Source organism: Salmo salar, chromosome ssa01, assembly GCF_905237065.1.
Source record: "Salmo salar chromosome ssa01, Ssal_v3.1, whole genome shotgun sequence".
In the NCBI taxonomy this organism is placed as follows: Eukaryota; Metazoa; Chordata; class Actinopteri; order Salmoniformes; family Salmonidae; genus Salmo; species Salmo salar.
The window spans coordinates 154,945,159-154,964,047 of NC_059442.1; the positions used below are offsets into that span (position 1 = coordinate 154,945,159).

The 18,889-nt window shown below is 41.5% G+C and overlaps 1 protein-coding gene across 2 annotated transcripts in view; it reads right to left on the reverse strand.

Annotated features, from left to right (window-relative positions):
• LOC106568988 (rho guanine nucleotide exchange factor 28) overlaps positions 1-18,889 on the reverse strand; it is a 108,509-nt gene that overhangs the window by 60,960 nt on the left and 28,660 nt on the right. For both annotated transcript variants that reach the window (XM_045692531.1, XM_045692539.1), the window contains exons 5-7: positions 2,366-2,549; positions 1,999-2,188; positions 791-869 (exon numbers count right to left, since the gene is read on the reverse strand). In XM_045692531.1, the coding sequence (XP_045548487.1) occupies positions 791-869; positions 1,999-2,188; positions 2,366-2,549 (453 nt within the window). The remainder of the gene's footprint in view (positions 1-790; positions 870-1,998; positions 2,189-2,365; positions 2,550-18,889) is intronic.

Consider the following 18,889-nt stretch of genomic DNA (forward strand, 5'->3'; position numbering starts at 1 on the left):
CCAAAAACCTATGATATCATGAATATTTGCATCAATCCAGTGGCCATTTGTTTTTCAAACTCTATCTCATGTGTTACAGAAACACCTAACCAAACAACAGTGATTGGTGCCTGTTAAAAGGGTAACTACACTCAAAAATCCAAATTTCTTAGATTTTTCCCAGACCTCAAAAGTGGTCTCCTGATGTGGTTTAAACAATGTTATGGATTTAGAACATCCAATGTTGTTGTTGCCTTTTGTGAACTAACACTCGCACTTGACTTTTTTCTCCCCCTACTAGCACTGACTTTGCTGATAGTTACTTTATTGAGGAAAAATGTACTTACTATGATTGTGATAAGTGTTTTTCCACAAAGCTAAGATGAATGACAGCCTAATTTATCTGTCTCAATAGTTGGCCTACTATTAGCCTACTTGCAAGGTACAGCTTGGGTTGGCCTGACTATAAAAGACCAATATGGGATTTATCATTTTAGGTCATTCAGAGTGTATGTCACTGTTTCTCAGAGTTTTTCACACAGGGATCCTTTCCTTCGATGGGTGGGCCGTTTGGGAAATGTAAAACAACATTTGAGTATACCCACTTCTCAAGGAACCACTACATCACTGCTCATCCCCACGGCCTGGGTGGCAGTCTGTTTCTGCTCTCTTGCAAACTCCTTATGGAATTGTCATGCCAATGTTTCGCTTGACAATAACAACAGAGTAGGCAAAAGCACAAACAGATTTAGGAACAGGCTATTATCACCAGATTAAAGTCACAATCCTGAGTTTGGTGTTTCACTCTCACCTCCGTCACTGGCATCACTTCTATGGACGTCCAATCCGTAACTGTCCCCCATCTGAACATCACCTCTCAGTGCTGAGATCTGTGACAAATACAGGAGCTCCGTGACAACATGCTCTTAATAATAATAATAATAATAAACTAATACTGTAGGTAACATAATCTATGAACTTAAATGTCAATGTATTATATAAATGTATATTATAAAGGTTTGTTTACAGTAAAACATAGTCAATGAATGAATTACATTTCCACTTCCTTTAGACCTGTGAGTGTGCTAAGTTGTCATCAAGGCAAAGTGTGGCTACTTTGAAGAATCTCAAATATAAAATATATTTTGATTTGTTTAACACTTTTTGGTTACTACATGAATCCATATGTGCTATTTCATAGTTTTGATGTCTTCACTATTATTCTACTATGTAGAAAACAGTACAAATAAAGAAAAACCCTGGAATGAGTAGGTGTGTCTAAACTTTTGACTGGTACTGTAAAGTATTTTAGCAGCTACTCAGTTCATCCGTAAACATTCATAGTTGTAAACATTACAATAAAACACATCAGTAGGTTGCTACAACAACATTATGCAACCTAATCGTTCAACAGCCATATTAATGTCTGTCATTCAACCACAGGTGGCACCTTAATTGGGGAGGACGGGCTCGTGGTAACGGCTGGAGCGGAATCAGTGGAATGGCCATTCCTTTTAGCTCCGTTCCAGCCGTTACCATGAGACATCTTCCCCTCAACAGCCTCCACCACGTTCAACAGTTAGTTGATGAAACAGAGCAGTTTTCTTTGATCATGTTTACGACTCAGTGTGTGTAACTTCCACATTACAACCTATAATTATACCAGTTTTACTGCCTAAGTAAGATCCACCGGTATAAACAAGAACTAGCCAAACTATGTGTATACAACACTGACAGTTGTATTACATTGTACTACAGTAGAGAATTAAATCAGCTTTAGTTTTTCCTTAAACACAATGTTTTCCTCCGTAATCCACTGGACTCACCTGAACAGAAAAAGACTGTGAGCAAAAACTGAACACTGCTTTGAATCCTGGGTCACGATCCACAAAGCATAGAGTAGGAGGGCTGATTTAGAATAAGGGCCCCACCTGTCCATGTAATCTTATTTATTATGATCTTAAAGAAAAAATGTATCCAGTAGCACTACTACTCTCGGAATACAGGCCCTGATCTTACCTGTCTGAGGATGTTGTGGTCCATCAGTTTCTCTCTGAGGACCAGGATGTTGCCCAGAACACTGCTCTCAGGGCCCCCCAGGAAGGTGAGGGAGAGGCAGCCAGATCCAGGACAGAACCTCAGTACATGGGTGCTATCTGCCCATACACACCACACCCCGACAAGGGGAGACCTCTGAGGGACAGGTGAACTGTATGGAAGTGAAGTGGGAAGGTATGTGTTAGTTATCTGATTGGGTTGGCTCTTGGGTCGTTATTATAAAATAGACTGTGTTCTCAATGAGTTACCTGGTTAAATAAAGTCAATAAATAAATATATAAACATGATGTTGATATACTCTTTGTGATGAAAAGAGGCGGAGACTCACGTAGCGAGTGCCATAAAGAGGGAGTGGTCTCCTCTCCTCTGAGCCAGCTGTAGGGGCGTTTCCCCCTCCTCATTGGGCATGGTCAGTGCCCTCTGACCCATAGGCTGGCCAATCAGAAAGCGGGAGAGATGGAGCAAACCCAGACGCACTGAGAGGTGGAGGAGAGCCTCCCTGGGCAGGAGTTCTACAGAAAGAGAGAGAGAAAGAGAGAGAGAGAGAGATGGTCAGTGCCCTCTGACCCATAGGCTGGCCAATCAGAAAGCGGGAGCGATGGAACAAACCCAGACGCACTGAGAGATGGAGGAGAGCCTCCCTGGGCTGGAGCTCTGCAGAAAGAGAGAGAGAGAGATAGAGATAGAGATAGAGATAGAGAGAGAAAGAGAGCGAGAGAGAGAGAGAGAGAGAGAGAGAGAGAGAGAGAGAGAGAGAGAGAGAGAGAGAGAGAGAGAGAGAGAGAGAGAGAGAGGCAGGCAGCAACAAATTCAATCTCTTTTGCAATTGCAAAACACTAAACAAACAACAACAGGAAGAATTACAGTGCCTTGCAAAAGTATTCATCCCCCTTGGCGTTTTTCCTATGTTGTTGCATTACAACCTGTAATTGAAATTGATTATTATTTGGATTTCATGTAATTGACATAAACAAAATAGTCCAAATTGGTGGAGTGAAATGAAAAAAATAACTTGTTTCAAAAATGTCAAAAAAATTCAAATCAGAAAAGTGGTGCATGCATATGTATTCACCCCCTTTGCTATGAAGCCCTTAAATAAGATCTGGTGCAAACAATTACCTTCAGAAGTCACATAACTAGTTCAATAAAGTCCACCTGTGTGCAATCTAAGTGTCACATGATCTTTCACATGATCTCAGTATATATACACCTGTTATGAATGGCCTCAGAGTCTGCAACACCACTAAGCAAGGGGCACCACCAAGCAAGCAGCACCATGAAGACAAAGGAGATCTCCAAACAGGTCAGGGACGAAGTTGTGGAGAAGTACAGATCAGGATTGGGTTATAAAAAAATATCAGAAACTTTGAACATCCCACGGAGCACCATTAAATCCATTATTAAAAAATTGAAAGAATATTGCACCACAACATACCTGCCAAAAGAGGGCCGCCCACAAACTCACGGACCAGGCAAGGAGGGCATTCATCAGAGAGGCAACAAAGAGACCAAAGACAACCCTGAAGGAGCTGCAAAGCTCCACAGCGGAGATTGGAGTATCTGTCCATAGCCGTAAACTCCACAGAGCTGGGCTTTACGGAAGAGAGGACAGAAAAAAGCCATTGCTGAAAGAAAAAAATAAGCAAACACATTTGGTGTTTGCCAAAAAGCATGTGGGAGACTCCCCAAATATATGGAAGAAGTTACTCTGGTCAGATGAGACTAAAATACAGCTTTTTGGCCATCAAGGAAAACGCTATGTCTGGCGCAAACCAACACCTCTCATCACCCCAAGAACACCATCCCCACAGTGAAGCATGGTGGTGGCAGCATCATGCTGTGGGGATGTTTTTCATCGGCAGGGACTGGGAAACTGGTCAGAATTGAAGGAATGATGGATGGCCCTAAATACAGGGAAATTCTTGTGGGAAACCTGATTCAGTCTTCCAGAGATTTGAGACTGGGATGGAGGTTCACTTTCCAGCAGGACAATGACCCTAAGAATGCTGCTAAAGGAACACTCAAGTTGTTTAAGGAGAAACATCTAAATGTCTTGGAATGGCCTAGTCAAAGCCCAGACCTCAATCCAATTGAGAATCTTTGGTATGACTTAAAGATTGCTGTACACCAGCGGAACCCATCCAACTTCAAGGAGCTGGAGCAGTTTTGCCTTGAAGAATGGGCAAAAATCTCAGTGCCTAGATGTGCCAAATTTATAGAGACATACACCAAGAGACTGGCAGGTGTAATTGCTGCAAAAGGTGTCTCTACAAAGTATTGAATTTGGGGGGGTGAATAGTTATGCACACTCAAGTATTCTTTTTTTTCACAAGAAAAAATATTTTGCATCTTCAAAGTGGTAGGCATGTTGTGTACATCAAATGATACAAATGCCCAAAATATACATTTTAATTGCAGGTTGTAAGGCAACAAAATAGGAAAAATGCCAAAGGGGGTGAATACTTTCGCAAGCCACTGTATCTATCCAAAATGGAGATGTATGGGTAAACCACTTCTCCAATCGTTTTGGCTCTATAACAAAGAACAAACAGCAAAAACATATACATGATCAAATACAAATCTTAGAATCAACTATTAAAGACTACCAAAACCCACTGGATTCTCCAATTACCTTCAATGAACTAGAGGACAAAAGAAAAACCTTCCAACCCAAAAAGGCCTGTGGTGTTGATGGTATCCTCAATGAAATTATAAAATATACAGACAACAAATTCCAATTGGCTATACTAAAACTCTTTAACATCATCCTTAGCTCTGGCATCTTTCCCAAGATTTGGAACCAAGGACTGATCACCCCAATCCACAAAAGTAGAGACATATTTGACCCCAATAACTACTGTGGGATATGTGTCAACAGGAACCTTGGGAAAATCCTTTGCATTATCATTAACAGCAGACTCGAACATTTATTCAGTGAAAACAATGTTCTGAACAAATGTCAAATTGGCTTTTTACCAAATTATCATACGACAGACCACGTATTCACCCTGCACACCCTAATTAATAAACAAACAAACCAAAACAAAAGCAAAGTATTTTCTTGCTTTGTTGATTTCAAAAAAGCCTTCAATTTGGCATGAGGGTCTGCTATACAAATTGATGGAAAGTGGTGTTGGGGGAAAAACATACGACATTATAAAATCCATGTTCACAAACAACAAGTGTTTGGTTAAAATAGGCAAAATACACACTCATTTCTTCCCACAGGGCCGTGGGGTGATACAGGGATGCAGCTTAAGCCCCACCCTCTTCAGCATATATATATATCAACGAATTGGCGAGGGCACTAGGCAGCACCTGGCCTCACCCTACTAGAATCTGAAGTCAAATGTCTACTGTTTGCTGATGATCTGGTGCTTCTGTCATCAACCAAGGAGGGCTTACAGCTGCACCTAGATCTTCTGCACAGATTATGCCAGACCTGGGCCCTGACAGTAAATCTCAGACATACCAAAATAATGGTGTTGACAAAAAAGGTCCAGTCGCCAGGACCACAAATACAAATTCCATCTAGACACCGTTGCCCTAGAGCACACTAAAAAGCTATACATACCTTGGCCTAAACATCAGCGCCACAGGTAACTTCCACAAAGCTGTGAACGATCTGAGAGACAAGGCAAGAAGGGCCTTCTATGCCATAAAAAGGAACATCAATTCGACATACCAATTAGGATCTGGCTAAAAATACTTGAATCAGTTATAGAACACATTGCCCTTTATGGTTGTGAGGTCTGGGGTGCGCTCACCAACCAAGAATTCACAAAATGGGACAAACACCAAATTGAGACTGCATGCAGAATTCTGCTAAAATATCCTCAGTGTACAACGTAAAACAACAACTAATGCATGCAGAGCAGAATTAGGCCGATACCTGCTAATTATCAAAATCCAGAAAAGAGCCGTTAAAATCTACAACCACCTAAAAGGAAGCAATTCCCAAATCTTCCATAACAAAGCCATCACCTACAGAGAGATGAACCTGGAGAAGAGTTCCCTAAGCAAGCTGGCCCTGGGGCTCTGTTCACAAACACAAACAGACCCCACAGAGCCTCAGGACAGCAACACAATTAGACTCAACCAAATCATGAGAAAACAAAAAGATAATTACTTGACATATTGGAAAGAATTAACAAAAAAAACAGAGCAAACTAGAATGCTATATGTCCCTAAACAGAGAGTACACAGTGGCAGAGTACCTGACCACTGTGACTGACCCAAACTTAAGGAAAGCTTTGACTATGTACATACTCAGTGAGCGTAGCCTTGCTATTGAGAAAGGCCACCGTAGGCAGACCTGGCTTTCAAGAGAAGACAGGCTATGTGCACACTGCCCATAAAATTAGGTGGAAACTGAGCTGCACTTCCTAACCTCCTGCCAAATGTATGACCATATCAGAGACACATATTTCCCTGAAACTACACAAATCCACAAAGAATTCGAAAACAAACCCGATTTTGATAAACCCGATTTTGATAAACCCGATTTTGATAAACGACCTGTTGCCACAAGAAAAGCGCAACCAGTGAAGAACAAACACCATTGAAAATACAACCCATATTTATGTTTATTTATTTTCCCTTTTGTACTTTAACCATTTGCACATCGTTACAACACTGTATATATGCATAATATGACATTTGATTTGGAACTTCTGTGACTGTAATGTTTACTGTTCATTTTTATTGTTTATTTCACTTTTGTATATTATCTACTTCACTTGCTTTGGCAATGTTACAGTTTTTCTCAATTGCTAAAACACTAAAACCCATTGGCTAAACAATGTTCTCAGTTGCCTGGACTCATTTAGCTAATTATGCAGTCTGTTGTCAATACCTTAAACAATTTCACATGGTAAAACACAATTTGCAGATCTCACTTAGACTTTTCAGCAAAACTCTAAACACATTCTCATTCTCAAAACACATTCTGCACTCTAATGCACATGTCATCCATACTGGTAAACACAAGTGGCAACAATCAAATACAAATAGAGAACACATGTCATTGATTGAACACAACCACTCAAAATTGATTTAACCTGTTTCAAATGATGCGACACAACCAGTTCAGAGAGCAAACAGGTTGTTGAAGGTGGGAAGGAGAAAGTCTGAGAATGGATAGAAGAAACAATGTGAGAGGACGAGTGCGTATGCGAGGTGGGGGAAGAGGAGGAGGAGGGCAAGAAAGAGGAAGAGGAGGATGAAGAGGAAAAGGAGGACGAAGAGGAAGAGGAAGACAAAGAGTGGAAATATCTGATGAAAATCGAGCAACAGTTATAGACCATGTTCTTGACCATGGACTGACAATGAGGGAAGCAGGACTTAGAGTGCAACCCAATTTGAGCCGATTTTCTGTGTCCACCATAGTAAGGACATTCAGAGAAGAGAACAGGTACAGTATACTACTGTATTTTTGTAATTGCAAATTTACTGTACTACACTATATGCAGCTGTTTCAATAGACATTTGTAAAGTGAATCACTGTATTTATTGTACTGCATAAATATGTTTTGTAACTGCACAACTACTTTTTGTAGAATTGCAAGGCTGCCACATGCAGGTGGAAGGACAGCTATATTCACTCGGGAGCAAGAGGCCGTTATAGTTGGCATGGTCCTTCAAGATAATGCAATACGACTCAGAGAAATCCAGGAACGAGTGATAGAAGACAACACACACTTCCAGGGAATCGACAGTGTGAGCATTTCCACAATTGACCATGTACTCCATCGTAACAGGATGCGAATGAAACAAGTATACAGAGTACCTTTTGAGCGCAACTCACCAAGGGTGAAAGAACTGCGAGCTCAGTATGTGCAAGTAAGTGTACATTCAGAAACATTTACTGTAATCCAGATTGTCTACAGTACTAACACATACTATGTGAATGACATTACTCTTCAGTACATACAATGTATGTGAATCAGAAGTGCATACAGTAGGCCTAATTGTACTCTACAGTATAGCACTGTCTCTGTACGACTTACAAAATCCTACATACAGTATATTGTATTTCTACACAGACAGTATTTGACTTGGAATCCTTGGACAGACCCCATGAGTTCATCTTTGTCGATGAAGCAGGCTTCAATCTAACAAAGAGGAGAAGGAGAGGCCGAAACATGATTGGACAGCGGGCCATTGTTGAAGTCCCTGGTCAACAAGGTGGCAATGTCACAATCTGTGCTGCTATCAGCAACCATGGTGTTCTACATCACCATGTTACACTCGGGCCATATAACACCCAGCACCTTCTAAGATGTATTGCCAATCTAAGATATATTTTATTTGAGCAGCAGGTTCAAGAGCAGCAGGGTCAAGAGCTAAATGAGAATCCCATTCCCACCTATGTGATAGTATGGGACAATGTCAGTTTCCACCGAGCTGCTCAGGTAAGGGAATGGTTTAACATCAATGGGCAGTTTATGAACTTGTACCTCCCTCCATACTCGCCTTTCCTGAATCCGATTGAGGAGTTTTTCTCCTCTTGGAGATGGAAAGTGTATGATTGACAACCCTACACCAGAGTAAATCTGCTGCAAGCCATGGATTTAGCCTGTGGTGATATAGGTGAGGAATCATGCCAGGGCTGGATATGGCACACGAGGCTTCTTCCCCCGTTGCCTCAGGAGGGACAATATTGCTTGTGATGTCGACGAAGTGCTCTGGCCTGACCCAGCCCAAAGACAAGAAGAAGCACATTGATCACATGTTTACTCCTTTGATTTTTGTCCCTTTTAGTATTGTATACTGTAGTACAGTGCATTGTAGACTGTACAATGGACAAATTGTATGGCCCTGAACATTGTGCTTTCCATTTATTAACAGTACTGACTGCTCAATAGATTTTGACTGGTTGCAGGTTCATATCAACAAAGAAATAGAATTACAGTATCACAGAGACAAAGGACAAGTTTGTGAGATGCAGGGTACAGTACTGTAAAAATAGGGGTACAAGGAGGAGGAAGAACAAAAAACAAAATTGCAAAGAGCAAAGCAGAGTAGTAATTTCTGATCAATTTTGAGCTACTATGATAGAACATGTTTTCGTTCATCAAAAGACAATGACGGAAAAATATGAATCTTTTTTTAGATTAAAAATGTACTTCTCCCTGAGAATTGTATGTTTTGAACAATGTGTTTTCTATTTTTCGGTGTATTGTTTACTTACTGCTTGAGAGTGTATATCATTTTGATCACTTTGTTTATGATTTGAGAGCAGTGTTTGATTTTGAACACAGGTAAAACTGTTTTGAGGCGAATGTTTCATTTTGCGAGAGGAGTCAGAGGTTATGTAAATAGTGCTTGAAGATGAGGTTTTGTGTTTAATGTTTTCAGGAAATGGAGCAAGGTTTCAGAAATTGAGAAAAACTGTAACATATGTTTCCCATGCCAATAAAGCTCCTTGAATTGAGAGAGAGAGAGAGAGAGAGAGAGAGAGAGAGAGAGAGAGAGAGAGAGAGAAAGAGAGAGAGAGAGAGAGAGGCAGGCAGCAACAAATTCAATCTCTTTTGCAATTGCAAAACACTAAACAAACAACAATGCCATGCCAATAAAGCTCCTTGAATTGAGAGAGAGAGAGAGAGAGAGAGAGAGAGAGAGAGAGAGAGAGAGAGAGAGAGAGAGAGAGAGAGAGAGAGAGAGAGAGAGAGAGAGAGAGAGAGAGAGAGAGAGAGAGAGAGAGAGAAGGTAAGAGGGGGTAAAATACAATTGTACACAATGTTAATAACATTGCAGGCAAGTTAAATGTAAAATGGGCAGAAAACCCAATTAATCTCCATGGTTCATTGAAGTTGATGGGTCATTTATAACAAAACCTTTTGATATAGCCAATCATTTCAATGACTATCTCACTGGTAAAGTGGACAAACTGAGAAGTTAAATTACAACATTGAACAGTGAACCATCATATTTGTGTATTGAAGATCTAATAATGAAAGAGAAGGATTGCTGTTTTGAATTTGGTCAAGTTTGTGTGGAAGAGGTGGGAAAACAATTGTTATCCATCAATAATGATAAGCCACCAGGTATAGACAACCTAGATGGGAAACTATTGAGAATGGTAGCAGACTGTATTGCCATCCCTATTTGCTATGTTTTTAACAAATGCCTAAAGGAGTGTGTCCACAGGCATGGAAGGAAGCTAAAGTAATTCCACTACCTAAAAATAATAAAGCACCCTTTGCTGGCTCTAACAGCCGACCAATATGTTTGCTGCCTGTTCTTGGTAAACTGACGGAGGAAATTGTTTGAACAAATACAATGGTAGTTAACTACTGACTTTCAGCATGCATGTAGGGAAGGGCACTCAACTTCATCTGCACTGACTCAGATGACTGAATGATTGGCTCAATGAAATGGATACTAAGATCATAGTTGGAGCTGTATTGTTAGATTTCAGTGCAGTGTTTGATGTTATTGATCATAATTTGTTACTGAAAAAACTCACTTTTTATGACTTTACATCACCTGCCATCACATGGGCTCCTAAGTGGCACAGCGGTCTAAGACACTGCATCTCAGTGCTAGAGATGTCACTACAGACCACTACAGTTCGATTCCAGGCTGTATCACAACCGGCCGTGATTGGGAGTCCCATAGGGCGGCGCACAATTGGCCCAGCGTCGTTCACGGTTGGCTTTCATTGTAAATAAGAATTTGTTTTTAACTGACTTCCCTAGTTAAATAAATAAAAAATGGTTGGAGAGTTATCTATCCAATCGAACTCAAGAGAGTATTCTTCAATGGAAGCTTCTCTAACATCAGATATGCCGTTACTGTTCTCTATTTTTTCAAATGATTTGCCACTTGTCTTACAACAAGCTAAAATGACTATGTATGCTGATGATTGCACACTCTACACATCAGCACCTACAGCCATAATTAACAATAAACTGGTATTGAATACATGTGAAAACAAAAGCATTGTATTTGGTTCAAAGCATTCTCGTTGACCTAAACCTCAACTGGAGTTGTGCATAAAGGGTGTGAACACTGATCAAGTTGAAGAAGCTGAACTCATAGGAGTAACATTGGATGATCAGTTGTCATGGTGAAGTCATATTGACAAAGTTGTTGTGAAGATGGTATGTCTGTTATAAAAATATGTTCTGTGTTTTTGACACAAAGATCCATACTAGTTGATCAAGCTCTGGTCTTGTCCCATCTTGATTACTGTTCGGTAATATTGTCAGGTGCAGCAAAGAAAGACCTAGCAAAGCTGCAGCTGTCTCAAAACAAAGCAGCACGCCTTGTCCTTAACTGCTCCCACAGAACTAACATCAACAACATGCATGATAGTCTTTCATGGTTGAGGGTTAAGGAGAAACTGAAAGTAAAAACAGATTTAATGTTTCGCTCAGTTATGTAATGAGCCATGTCATCATGGAATACTCTGGTGGTTACTCGGGAGAAAAGCAAGTTTAGCTTTAAAAAGAGATAAAAAACTTTGTATCACAGCGCCTTTCCCCTTTCGGAAAATATTCAGATCACTTGACTTTTTCTAAATGTTGTTACATTACAGCCTTATTCTAAAATGGATTAAATACTTTTCCCCCCTCATCAATCTAAACACAATACCCCCATAATGACAAAATGAAAACAGGTTTTTATAATTTTTTGCAAATGTATTACACATAAAAAACAGAAATACTTATTTACATAAGTACTCAGACCCTTTGCTATGAGACTCGAAATTGAGTTCAGGTGCATCCTGTTTCCATTGATGGTCCTTGAGATGTTTCTACAACTTGATTGGAGTCCATCTGTGGCAAATTCAATTGATTGCACATGATTTGGAAAGGCACACACCTGTCTATATAAGGTCCCACAGTTGACAGTGCATGTCAGAACAAAAACCAAGCCATGAGGTCGAAGGAATTGTCCGTAGAGCGCCGAGACAGGATTGTGTTGAGGCACAGATCTGGGGAAGGGAACCAACAAATATCTGCAATATTGAAGGTCCCCAAGAACACAGTGGCCTCCATCATTCTTAAATGGAAGAAGTTTGGAACCACAGTCTCTCCCTAGAGCTGGCCACCTGGCCAAACTGAGCAATCGGGGGAGAATGGCCTTGGTCGGGGAGGTGACCAAGAACCCGATGGTCACTCTGACAGAGCTCCAGAGTTCCTCTGTGGAGGTGGGAGAACATTCCAGAAGGACAACCATCTCTGCAGCACTCCACCAATCAAGCCTCTCCTCAGTAAAAGGCACATGACAGCCTGCTTGAAGTTTGCTAAAAGGCACCTAAAGACTTTCAGACCATGAGAAACAAGATTCTCTGATTTGATGAAACCAAGATTGAACTCTTTGGCCTGAATGCCAAGCATCACGTCTGGAAAAAACCTGCACCACTCCTACGGTGAAGCATGGTGGTGGCAGCATCATGCTGTGGGGATGTTTTTCAGCTGCAGAGACTGGGAGACTAGTCAGGATCAAGGGAAAGCTGAACGGAGCAAAGTACAGAGAGACCCTCAATGACAACCTACTCCAGATCGCTCAGGACCTCAGACTGAGGCGAAGGTTCACCTTACAACAGGTTAACGACCCTAAGCACACAGCCAAGACATCGAAGGAGTGGCTTCTGGACAAGTCTCTGAATGTCCTTGAGTGGCCCAGCCAGAGCCCGGACTTGAACCCGATCGAACATCTCTGGAGAGACCTCAAAATAGCTGTGCAGCGACGCTCCCCATCCAACCTGAAAGAGCTTGAGAAGATCTGCAGAGAAGAATGGGAGAAACTCCTCAAATACTGATGTGGCAAGTTTGTAGCGTCATACCCAAGAAGACACGAGGCTGTAATCGCTGCCAAAGGTGCTTCAAGAAAGTACTGAGTAAAGGGTCTGAATACTTGTAAATGTAAATGTGATATTTCAGTTTTGTATTTTTTACAAATAAAAAAATTATATCTAATCAATTTTAGAACTAGGCTGTAACTTAACAAAATGTGGAAAAAGTCAAGGGGTCTGAATACTTTCGGAATGCGCTGTATATATGAATAGTGTGTAAAGAGTATTTTTGTTGTTGCTTGGTGTATTTCTATATATACTTCTTATTTTATTTATATTTTTTTATTTAGAATTTAATGTAATATCTTATGTTGTTCTTGTCTATAACTGTTCTGTTCTTTGTCATGTATTTGTATGTTTTATGTGGACCCCAGAAAGAGTAGCATCTGCATGTGCAGTAGCTAATGGGGATCCTAATAAACTAAACTAAAAGCTGTGTTCCTTAAAATAGATGGAGGCAGACAGAGGTGACAAGCCCTCCATATAAGAACATTGTAGTCTCTAACATCTCCGCTATACATCCCTAAACCTGCTATCCTTCATACGATATCCTCACCGTCCAAACGTACTGTATACATTACATACTACACATCTGCTCTCTAGACCTAAACACACTTATCAGCTTAGATGTTGCGGAAGAAGAGGAGGCATTTGTCAGTGTTTTGGGGTGAGTATGAGCGAAGAGAGAAATGAAGGATCTTGTGGTCAGACAGTGGGAACAGGAGGTCTGGGCTGAGTTAGGATGAGGCCAACAGAGCAGACAAGATCAAGTATGTGTCCCTTGATGTGAGTGGGAAAATTGACATGTTTGGTAATATTGAAACAGTCTAGACCAGCAATGAAATCAGAGGCAAGTCTTGAGTTAGTGGTGCCAGTCTGTCTCTGGCTCTGTCAGCTGGTTGTTGGGTTGACCTGTTTGGCAAGGTATTGATGTGGCACTATTGTTGTGTTGCATGTAGAAACAGACTTGCACCAGAGATGGTGTTTATCTATAGCATGCCTTACTAACCTGTAAAGGCAATGTAACACCATATAAAGCTCCTCATGTGACATAATGGGATTGTTAGCTTGACTAACCTGTACCCCCACACATTGACTCGGTACCGGTTCCCCCTGTATATTGCCTCGTTATTGTTATTGTGTTATTTAAAAAATGTATATACTCTATTTCTTGAACTGCACTGTTGGTTAAGGGCTTGTAAGTAATCATTTCACTGTAAGGTTTACACCTGTTGTATTCGGCGCATGTGACAAATACAATTTGATTTGATTTTGACAAGGATTTGTATATAATATACACTGAACAAAAAAAATCTAAACGCAACATGTAAAGTGTTGGTGCCATGTTTCATGAGATAAAATAAAAGATTACAGAAATTTTCCATATGCACAAAAAGCTTATTTCTCCCAACTTTTGTGCACAAATGTGTTTACACCTCTGTTAGTGAGCATTTCTCCTTTGCCAAGATAATCCATCCGACTGACAGGTGTGGAATAAAAAGAAGCTAATTAAACAGCATGATAATTACACAGGTGCACCTTGTGCTGGGGACAATAAAAGGCCAATTTAAAATGTGCAGTTTTGTCACACAACACAATGCCATAGATGTCTCAAGTTTTGAGGAAGATCGCAATTGGCATGCTGACAGCAGGAATGTCCACCAGAGCTGTTTCCAGAGAATTGAATGTTTATTTATCTACCATAAGCCGCCTCCAACATTGTTTTAGAGAATTTGGCAGTATTCCAACAGGCCTCAGACCATGTATATGTTGTCGTGTGGGCGAGCAGTTTGCTGATGTCAACGTTGTGAACAGAGTGCCCCATGGTGGCAGTGGGCTTATAGTATGGGCAGGCATAAGCTACGAACAACGAACACGATTGCATTTTATCAATGGAAATTTGAATGCACAGAAATACCGTGACGAGATCCTGAGGCCCATTGTGAGGCCCATTTTTTTAAAGGTATCTGTGAAAAAACAGATGCATAGCTGTATTCCCAGTCATGTGAAATTCATAGATTAAGGCCTAATAAATGTATTTCAATTGACTGTAAAGAGTATTTTTGTTGTTGCTTGGTGTATTTCTATATATACTTCTTATTTTATTTATATTTTTTATTTAGAATTGAATGTAATATCTTATGTTGTTCTTGTCTATAACTGTTCTGTTCTTTGTCATGTATTTGTACATTTTATGTGGACCCCAGAAAGAGTAGCATCTGCATGTGCAGTAGCTAATGTGGATCCTAATAAACTAAACTAAAAGCTGTGTTCCTTAAAATAGATGGAGGCAGACAGAGGTGACAAGCCCTCCATATAAGAACATTGTAGTCTCTAACATCTCCGCTATACATCCCTAAACCTGCTATCCTTCATACGATATCCTCACCGTCCAAACGTACTGTATACATTACATACTACACATCTGCTCTCTAGACCTAAACACACTTATCATGGCTTCAGGTGAGATGTGAAAGCCGACATGAATGTAAGCGAATACACTCTGACTGCACACACACAGTATATTGTATGCAGCTAAGCTAGCACATGTCAATGCTATATACTGTACCTAGCACATAGATGGTCCCGTATTTAGGCCTACTCTAGCTAACACACAATCCAGGTGGGTGTCATGTTGCGTGTCACGCTGTGTGAAGTCTAGACTTTATATGGAAAATGCATACCAACAAGGCAGGTCAGGTACTTCACACAGGTGTTAGTTATTATAACAACTCATAAGCATTTTCACTTGTCACCTGTGCATTGAGGAGTATTCCTAACTGACTTGTAGCTTAGGGCTGGATCGTGAGAAATATAAAGTACCACGTTAGCTATGAGGCCTTGGGGAAATTCACCCGTTTGATTCAGGTTGCGTACCAAATGGCACCCTGTTCACAATACCATATATAGTGCACTCCTTTTAACAAGAACTCTTTGGGTCCTGGTCAGAACTAGTGCACTAAATAGAAAATATGGTGTAATTTGGGACGCAACATCAGTGACTCTTCCTCATATGAAGATTTGAGACATTGACAGTGACAGGGCTAGGGTTCCCACCCTGATAATGCCACTGACAGAAGCCAGCAGAGACCAGACACACACCACACAAACAAGCACAAGGTAACCCTCTAAACCTGCACAGTGTGTTTTAATAAAGCCAGTGTGTTGGAGAGACCAGCTGCCTGTGGGGCAGAGCACACATCCTTCCTATTCCCCTTTGTCACACTGAATTGGTTGGTTTTAAAAAGAGAGTCACTTTGTCACACTGAATGAGTTGGTTTTAAAAAGAGAGTTCCTTTGTCACACTGAATGACTTGGTTTTAAAAAGAGAGTCCCTTTGTCACACTGAATGACTTGGTTTTAAAAGTAGAGTCACTTTATCACACTGAATGACTTGGTTTTAAAAAGAGAGTCACTTTGTCACACTGAATGACTTGGTTTTAAAAAGAGAGTCACTTTATCACACTGAATGACTTGGTTTTAAAAAGAGAGTCACTTTGTCACACTGAATGACTTGGTTTTAAAAAGAGAGGGAATAGTCAGTCAAGCCTTTATTCTTTCCTGTAGGACTAAGAAAGAAGGGTAGAGTTGCTATGGAAATAGCTTTATATATATATACACTGCTCAAAAAAATAAAGGGAACACTTAAACAACACAATGTAACTCCAAGTCAATCACACTTCTGTGAAATCAAACTGTCCACTTAGGAAGCAACACTGATTGACAATAAATTTCACATGCTGTTGTGCAAATGGAATAGACAACAGGTGGAAATTATAGGCAATTAGCAAGACACCCCCAATAAAGGAGTGGTTCAGCAGGTGGGGACCACAGACCACTTCTCAGTTCCTATGCTTCCTGGCTGATGTTTTGGTCACTTTTGAATGCTGGCGGTGCTTTCACTCTAGTGGTAGCATGAGACAGAGTCTACAACCCACACAAGTGGCTCAGGTAGTGCAGCTCATCCAGGATGGCACATCAATGCGAGCTGTGGCAAGAAGGTTTGCTGTGTCTGTCAGCGTAGTGTCCAGAGCATGGAGGTGCTACCAGGAGACAGGCCAGTACATCAGGAGACGTGGAGGAGGCCGTAGGAGGGCAACAACCCAGCAGCAGGACCGCTACCTCCGCCTTTGTGCAAGGAGGAGCAGGAGAAGCACTGCCAGAGCCCTGCAAAATGACCTCCAGCAGGCCACAAATGTGCATGTGTCTGCTCAAACGGTCAGACACAGACTCCATGAGGGTGGTATGAGGGCCCGACATCCACAGGTGGGGGTTGTGCTTACAGCCCAACACCGTGCAGGACGTTTGGCATTTGCCAGAGAACACCAAGATTGGCAAATTCGCTACTGGCGCCCTGTGCTCTTCACAGATGAAAGCAGGTTCACACTGAGCACGTGACAGACGTGACAGAGTCTGGAGACGCTGTGGAGAACGTTCTGCTGCCTGCAACATCCTCCAGCATGACCGGTTTGGCGGTGAGTCAGTCATGGTGTGGGGTGGCATTTCTTTGGGGGGCCGCACAGCTCTCCATGTGCTCGCCAGAGGTAGCCTGACTGCCATTAGGTACCGAGATGAGATCCTCAGACCCCTTGTGAGACCATATGCTGGTGCGGTTGGCCCTGGGTTCCTCCTAATGCAAGACAATGCTAGACCTCATGTGGCTGGAGTGTGTCAGCAGTTCCTGCAAGAGGAAGGCATTGATGCTATGGACTGGCCCGCCCGTTCCCCAGACCTGAATCCAATTGAGCACATCTGGGACATCATGTCTCGCTCCATCCACCAACGCCACATTGCACCACAGACTGTCCAGGAGTTGGCAGATGCTTTAGTCCAGGTCTGGGAGGAGATCCCTCAGGAGACCATCCGCCACCTCATCAGGAGCATGCCCAGGTGTTGTAGGGAGGTCATACAGGCATGTGGAGGCCACACACACTACTGAGCCTCATTTTGACTTGTTTTAAGGACATTACATCAAAGTTGGATCAGCCTGTAGTGTGGTTTTCCACTTTAATTTTGAGTGTGACTCCAAATCCAGACCTCCATGGGTTGATAAATTGGATTTCCATTGATTATTTTTGTGTGATTTTGTTGTCAGCACATTCAACTATGTAAAGAAAAAAGTATTTAATAAGATTATTTCTTTCATTGAGATCTAGGATGTGTTGTTTAAGTGTTCCCTTTATTTTTTTGAGCAGTATATATCCTACCGATCCTCGACTTCGGCGATGTCATTTACAAAATAGCCTCCAATACCCTACTCAATAAAGTGGATGCAGTCTATCACAGTGCCATCCGTTTTGTCACCAAAGCCCCATATACTACCCACCACTGCGACCTAAACGCTCTCGTTGGCTGGCCCTCGCTTCATACTCGTCGCCAAACCCACTGGCTCCAGGTCATCTACAAGACCCTGCTAGGTAAAGTCCCCCCTTATCTCAGCTCGCTGGTCACCATAGCAGTACCCACCTGTAGCACGCGCTCCAGCAGGTATATCTCACTGGTCACCCCCAAAGCCAATTCCTCCTTCGGCCACCTCTCCTTCCAGTTCTCTGCTGCCAATGACTGGAACGAACTACAAAAATCTCTGAAACTGGAAACACTTATCTCCCTCACTAGCTTTAAGCACCAGCTGTCAGAACAGCTCACAGATTACTTCACCTGTACATAGCCCATCTATAATTTAGCCCAAACAACTACCTCTTCCCCTACTGTATTTATTTATTTTGCTCCTTTGCACCCCATTATTTCTATTTCTACTTTGCACTTTCTTCCACTGCAAATCTACCATTCCAGTGTTTTACTTGCTATATTGTATGTACTTCACCACCATGGCCTTTTTTTGCCTTTACCTCCCTTATCTCACCTCATTGGCTCACATTGTATATAGACTTATTTTTCTACTGTATTATTGACTGTATGTTTGTTTTACTCCATGTGTAACTCTGTGTTGTTGTATGTGTCAAACTGCTTTGCTTTATCTTGGCCAGGTCGCAATTGTAAATGAGAACTTGTTCTCAACTTTCCTACCTGGTTAAATAAAGGTGA